This window comes from Chiloscyllium plagiosum, unplaced genomic scaffold, assembly GCF_037043375.1.
Source record: "Chiloscyllium plagiosum isolate Xiang-an unplaced genomic scaffold, Cpla_swu_hap1 HiC_scaffold_1, whole genome shotgun sequence".
Classification (NCBI taxonomy): domain Eukaryota; kingdom Metazoa; phylum Chordata; class Chondrichthyes; order Orectolobiformes; family Hemiscylliidae; genus Chiloscyllium; species Chiloscyllium plagiosum.
In genome coordinates, this window is record NW_028270139.1 from 46832608 (window position 1) to 46840021 (window position 7414).

The 7414-nt window shown below is 43.7% G+C and overlaps 1 protein-coding gene across 1 annotated transcript; it reads right to left on the bottom strand.

Moving 5' to 3' along the window:
- Positions 1–819: 819 nt before the first annotated feature.
- Positions 820–2375, bottom strand: LOC122551987 (fibroblast growth factor-binding protein 1-like). The gene is made up of 2 exons (XM_043694552.2): positions 2241–2375; positions 820–2131 (listed from the first exon to the last, which is right to left on the bottom strand). The coding sequence occupies exon 2, from the start codon at positions 2123–2125 to the stop codon at positions 1448–1450; it is 678 nt and encodes a 225-aa protein (XP_043550487.1). The 5' UTR covers positions 2126–2131; positions 2241–2375; the 3' UTR covers positions 820–1447.
- Between the last annotated feature and the right edge of the window lie 5039 nt (positions 2376–7414).

The following is a 7414-nucleotide window of genomic DNA, read 5'->3' on the forward strand; positions in this document are numbered from 1 at the left end:
AACACATCCCCAATGTTAGGTGAACTGGTCGGGCTAAATTGCTCATAGTGTCCAGGGATGTGTAGGTCAGGTGCATTAGTCAGGTGTAAATGTAGAGTGATAGGGTAGGGGAATGGGTGGAATATTCTTCGGAGGGTCGATATGGACTTTTCCACACTGTAAGGATTCTATAAATGTTAACGTGAAGAGAGAGACTAACCCCATATGATTAGAATCATGGACTGATTCCCACAGTGTGGAAACAGGCCTTTCGGCCCAACAAGTCCACACTGACCCTCCGATGAGTGACCCGCCCAGACTCATTTCTGTATATTTATTACTGACTAATGCATCTAGCACAATGGGCAATGTAACTTGGCCAAATCACCTGACCTGCACATCTTGTGGGAGGAAACCGGAGCAAACCCGCACAGACACGGGGAGATTGTGCAAACGCCACAGTCACCCAAGGCTGGAATCGAACCCGAGTCCCTGGTGCTGTGAGGCAGCAGTGCTAACCACTGTACCACCCAGCCACCATGCGTGGCTGCATCCAGACCACGCTGGGGATTAAACCAAGAACCTGCTAGTGCTGGAAATCAGAAATAATAAGAAACATTGCTGGAAAAGCTCAGCAGGTCTGGCAGGAAGGTCACTGGACCTGACACTCACCTCTGCTTTCTCTCTCCACATGCTGCCAGCGCTGTTGGGTTTCTCCAGGAACTTCTGTCTTTGGTGCGAGGATTAATACCGATTAAATCGATTTGTTTTAAGGAGAGACTGTGTGTAAATTTTATTGTAACATTTCTTTCTTTCTGAAAAGACAACTCGGCATCGTCATAACGTTTTCAAAAAAGTTTTTTATTAACAGTGTTGTTAAATATAGCTGGCTTTATTTACAATATGCTGGTGTTAATGTTTTAGAAAAGATCTTTGAAGTGTCAGTAGGTACTAGCGGCTGTGTTGCTAATGGAAGTAATATAATGTCCCGAAGTATGAGCGATATTGACCGTAAGAAATCGGAGCAGAACTCATACAACCCATCGAGACTGCAGAAAGTATTTGAAGAAAGCAGAATGTGGACCTTTCTTTTTAAAAGAAAACACACTAAAACTGGCGCCATGGGTATATAAACCATATTCTGCCCAACTGCTTGCTGAGCAGTTTTCAAACGGGACGGTGCTGGTAATGGGTTACTTTGGGGGCAGACAGCGAGAGGATTTGTATTCATTTGTCTAGAGTGTGCCTAGGCGCTGTCCGACAACACGTAGCGGCTGGGAACCGACGGCGAGTGTATTCCAGAATGCCTGTTAATAAATTAGGGCCACCTTACATTTTACAAATTCACTATAAAACGTGGAACTTCTACAACAATTGATCACCTATACAATCAATATAGTCCCAATCTTTAAACAGGAAGTAAAATGGACAATCACAGAGACACATCATTCACAGAGTCCCTGCTGTATTAGCCCTGGATTGCTGAGAACAGGAACTTGCAAACAGAACTCCAGTTATCATTACAATATTCCGAAGCTATCTTGTCTATATCTGGATTCGCGGTAGGATCTGAGCTCAGTGCTTTCTCCTGCTCCTCTCCCAGGGCTGCAGAGGTGAGCAGGCCAGAGCTGGTCATTTTCAGATGAGCTGCTTTCGTGCTTCGGCACAGGCTGGACTTCAGCACCGCCGAGGGTTGGCTGCACAGCGCCTTTTGCTTCTTCAGGGCCCGGGTGACTTGCTTCCAGTAGGTTTTCGCATCTTGCGAGTACTTGGCGCAGGCTGAGGGTTTCCCGGTGAACTCGCACCAGTAATCGCCCAGTTCCGTCTTGCACTGCACACGCAGGTTAATGTCTGAGCCTTCCGGCCCTCGCAGTACCCACTTGCACTCGGCTTGCTCCCGGCTGAGGAAGCGCCCTTGCTTGGGCGCTGAGCCGCGGGCTCTCCGCTGCTTCTTGCCCTCGGCGGACCGGCTCGGTGGCTGGCTGCTCTTCTTGCCGCCGTCCTGCGGCTCCCCTCGCTGGGCCTGGGGCTGCTGCCCTTTGCCCTTCCTCCTCCTCTTCTGCTGCCCCTCACTGCTCTCCGCCAGGAGACACTGGGTGATGCAGAGCAGCAGCAGCAGCAGCGCCGCCAGTTTGGAGATCCTCATGGTCAGCTACAAAGTGAAAAACAACAAGAAAAGACAAAAGTTCACTAAAGGGGCTCCTTTAAACAATAAAAAAGGCACCAACTCCTGCACCGAATGGCCAAGAGAGAGAACCCACCTGGGAGTCTCTGCTGTCGGATGCTCCTGGGAGGATTAGGAACCGTTAGTGGCGAATGGACCGCGATGTCTACCATTTATATGTTTTTTGGCAACGCCTCCGATGTGACGGGGCGTTACCGGGAAATCCACTCCGGGAATACCTGAGCTCTGCTTCATCAGCTTTAGCACCACACCTTTGTAGGGGTCACCCAAAGGTCCGGCTGCAAAGGAACACCAACCTGCTGCCCACTGGCCGTGCCCAAGCTGCGTCTGAACCTGCAACTTCAGGGAAAAGTGGACCCAGTCACTCAGGAGGAGTCTGTCACTCTGTCACAGTGCGGTCAGATTGAGTGGCTGAGCCCACCCCGCGTCTCCGTTAGCTGCTCATTGCTGTGTAACGATGGGCCACTTGACATTTTGTTTCACGAGCTTATTTATGAACCAAGGCACTTTCGTGCAAAGAATTTGGGGGAATACCTGCTACACGGGGAGGGTAGATAAAGCGTTATAACCGGAAGAACTGCGGATGCTGTCAATCGGAAACAGAAGTTGCTGGAAAAGCTCAGCGGGACTGCTCGCATGTGTGCAGAGAAAGCAGAGTTGACCCTTCCTCAGAACCCGAGATAACACGTGGACTCTCTCCCTCCGGCAGAATTTGGAAATGGTTCCATCCTTTATCTTTCACGGATTGGCTCCAGGCGATTAGAAGATTGTTCCAACCCTTAGATTGGATTCATAGCAGGAGTCGTTTTAGAGCAGGTTAACCCAGTGGCGATAAAATAACACGGAGATTTATCGGAGAGTCACTGAATGGTGGAGCTGGAAGCTCTCAGCAAGAGCAATTTACCTGCAGCTCCTCCACACTGGCGTCTTCCTGTAACCATATACATTCACCTTCTCAGACCGTCACCACACTCTCCTACAGTGCATTTTAGATTGTAAACAGGCTGTGTAAAAACAACTTTCCTCTTGGCACCATGGTTCCCTTTTGCCAATAGGTGCCCTCCAGTTCTCAGTCCTTCCACCAATGGGAACGATTTACCCCAATTAACTCCATCTACATCCCTCGTGATTTTGAATATCTTTATCAAATCTTCTTTCAACCTTCTCTTTTCCAAAGAGAACAGTCCTCCCTATCTATATCATTGGAATTCCTCATCCCTGGAACCATTTTGCCAAGTCCCCAAACTCTCCAATGCCTTCACATCTTTCCTAAAGTATAGTACCAAGAACTGGCTACTCCAGCTGAGGCCAAACCAGAATTAACATCTCTTCCTTGTATTAGTACTCAGTTCCTTTATTGATAAAGCTTGGAATCCTATATTTTAAAAAACATTTTCCTGTTTCTAATATTTTTTCAAACTGTCATGCCATCTTCAATGATTTAAGTGAACAGATACATCAGTCCCTCTGTCCCTGCATCCACTTTAGAGTTGTACTCCTCATACCACAATGAAGTAAATTTCATCGGTCTTATGTTTGCATATTCCCCAATTTGGTTGTGTCCTTTTGAAATGAAACACTATCTTCCTTTCAATTCACAAAATTTCCAGATTTTGTGTCTTCCATGTGTTTCAAAATAGTTTGTCCTGTACACCAAAGTTACTCATAAATATCAAGAAGAGCAATCCTATGATTCACCTCTGGAGAACCCCACTATATAAACCTTGTTCATGTAAACTCTGGTCCCATAAAAAAAAACCCATCACCAGTATTCTCCATTTCACATTACTCAGCCAAGTTTATATCTATGTTGCCATTGTCCCTTTTATTCTATGAGCCTTAACTTTGCGCAAAAGTCTGTTGTGCAACAGTTTATGAAATGATTTATGCCAGTCAAACAACAATCAAGAGAACTAGTTCCATAAATGCTTTCAGTGAACTCATCAAAAATAACAATAAAACTCATTTATAATGCATTTGAGTGAGAATGGTGGACAGAGGGCATTGAATACAATGATGTAAAAAAAGTAATGGACACTATGATGAAGAGTTTAAAATGACTGGAATGCGTGGAATTACTTACAAGTTCAATGTTGTAAGCAATGAACATACTTCAGTTCACACACCTGTGGCTGGGCCGTCCTGTTTAATATTGACTTGAGGCAGTTGTAGGTTAGCAAGGTTTCAGCAGAAGTGCAAACCTTTTGAAAGATAAATTGCTATTTATGACCATTGTAACACATTTTTCTTTCTTGATGCTGCTCATTGGGACATATTTTCCACTTCAAAATGCAGAAAGTGAAAGCCCGGGGGGCTGTATTAGTTTTGCAGATATTGGTAACAAGCATTAGAGATGTGGAACAGATAAACATTTAGAGACATGAGAGAACAGAAAAACATTTTAACAATAGTCAACTTTAGACAGGTAATAATTCTAAAGATAGTCCTCAAGTTTTCTGTTTACCAGAATTAAAATTTGAACAGCTAAATACTAATTTGTGTGGTCAATCAATTGCTCGGGTGGTCACACAGCAACAAGTGGACAATGAGGAGATGGGAATATCTGGTGGAGAGAGTGAAAAAGTAGTGACCTTTTATTGAAGTACACAAAGTGAAGGGTGAACAATCTGGAATTAATGAGCAGGACACAGTGAGAGAGGCCTAGGTAGCTGTGAGCAGTGCCCCTTGCAGAATGGCAGACCAACACAGTTCTGTCCAGCTAGGCACAGATGTAAGGTCTCAATGCAACTCCATTTTGTCCAGCAGTGTGGGAGATGTGTGCTCACTTGTCAGATTCCCTGAGGGACATGGACTCGAACTAGAGGACTCCATTTAGTTCATGTGCATTAACATGGCTCAGGGCTTTGAAGACATGAGCTCCTCCATTGGGTGAGTGGCCACCCTCATGGAGAGCAGCTTATAGCAACAGTCACAGTGGATGCAGGAACAGTGCAATAACATGGAGAGAATACACCAACACTACATTGGATTGGCATGGACTGGTCAGTGGTGCCATTATTGCAAAAATCATGGGGTAGGGACTAGATGTGGCCCTCTGATGGTCTTCTCCTGCAATCCACAGCACTATGCAAGGGCTGAGGCAGTTACAGAACAAGATTAGGAAGCCTTTCCGCAAAATGTGCCATCATCATGATTGGTGTCCTTGGACTCCTATGATTGAGAGATCATCCCTACAGCATAACCCTGACAGAGGCTTCCCCTGTATTAACACTAGCGCAACACCCACTGGAGGTACTCCTGTCAGGAAGCAAGTTTATGGAGAGTAAAGAGCAGTCAGGGCAGCATTGGAGTAGTTTTGTCTGGAATTAATACTGGCATGGATGAGGATTTCAGCAATGTTGAGCTGAGGCAGGAGTGGAGACTCAGTCATCTTATGGAAATTGGAACAGCCAACCCTGGTGATGAGGAGGATGTGGGATCAGAAACTGAGGTAGCAATCAACCAGGATACCAAGATTGCCAATATTCTGGTTCAGCTTCTGACAGGAGCCAGGGAGAAAGTGTCAGGTTTTCCCTGGTGAAGACAAATATTTATTTGCTTGGAATTTCTATTGGCTGTAGGACATGTAGGTTGGTATATATATCAAACAGATGCCTCATTGAATAATTTGGGGTAGTGGTGGGGTTAAACTAGTGCTGCAGGGGGATGGGAACCTGAATTGTAGTTCCAGTGTACAAGAGGTTGAGGGTAGTGCGGTCAGGGATAGGTATCGTATTAAACTGTGTCCACAGGTTTCCATTCACTGAACTAGAGTTTGGTCATAACCTTCCAACTTCATTCAAACTTGAAGCAATGTTGGTCCCCTCAGGAACCTCAGACAATACAGATGGGGTGTATCATAATGCAAAAATAATAACTTGTCTCTATTACGTCTATCCAAATCATTCATAATATTACCCATCTCAGTCCATACTGTTCAAAAGAAATGATTCCAGTCTACCAATCTTTCTTCATTGTGAAAATTTTCCAGTCCTAGCAACATTCTTGTCAATCTCCCCTGTAGCCTCTCAAATCACATATTTCCAGTAATGTGGCAATTAGAACTGTAAGCAATATATTACACAGTGTGGTCTAACAAGTATAAAATTTTTGTTACACAATGTAATTCTATGTCTTTACATTCTATGGCTTCATCAATAAAGAAAAACACTTCATACACCCTCTTAACCACCTTATTGAAGTTATTCTGTTGCCTTTAGTGATGTATGGATGTATACGGCAAGGTCCTTCTATTGATCCACAGTATTCAGTATCCTCCAATTTGTTATATATTCTCTTGCCTTATTCCACTTCTTAAAATGCATTACCGCACTTCTCCAAATTGAATTACTTTTTCCACTTTTCCGCCCAATTGCCCATCTAAATTTTATATCCTCACTGTCAACTACACAGACAAGTTTTCTACAACTATAAACTTCTTTATAACATCCCTATGTTTGAATCTAAATCAAGAATATAAAGTTAAAAAAGGCATCAAGTATGGAGCCTAATAACTTTCAGTTGCAAAACCATCTATCAACCAATCAATTATTATTACATGCTTTTGCTACTAAGCTAATTTTTATCTAATTTAGTAGTCATACCTGGATTGCAAGGTTGGGTTTTGTTGTTGACGTATTTTGATTCCTGTGGAATCTTATCCAAAGCCTCGCTAGAATCCTCATACTCACCTGGCTATCCCAGTCAGCTCAAATTGTTGCTTATTCAAAATATTCAATCAAGTTCATCAGGAATGACCTTCCCTTTAAAATGATCCACACTAAGTAAAATTGATTTATACTTTTATAATTGAAGGGTTGTTTGAGCCCTGAAAATTGACTCAACAGATTTTAAGCTACTTGGCCTATAATTATTTACATTATCCCCTCGTTTCTTCTTAAACAATGCAATAACTTTGGTGGAGCTCCTTCAATCATCTGACACTGTGCCAATAGCGAGGAGAGAGATCTACAATTTCCTTCCTTACTCTTCTTTACAACCTGGGAAATATTTAATCTGAGCCGAGCTATTTATCAACTTTCAAAGACCCTTTAATCACTGAATCACAAGATTGTTATGATGCAGAAGGAGACTGTTCAGTCCATTATCTCTGCACTGGTTGTCAGAATAAGCACTGTGACTTTGTGCCTTTCTCCAGCCTTTCCTACATCCAAGAATATTGTGTCTCATTGAATAATTCGGAGCGGGGGGGGATGATTAAACTAATGCTGCAGGGGGATGGGAACCTGA

What these genes read in the sequence shown, in the direction of transcription:
- LOC122551987 (XM_043694552.2), bottom strand. Translation starts at nt 2,125, where the DNA reads ATGAGGATCTCCAAACTGGCGGCGCTGCTGCTGCTGCTGCTCTGCATC.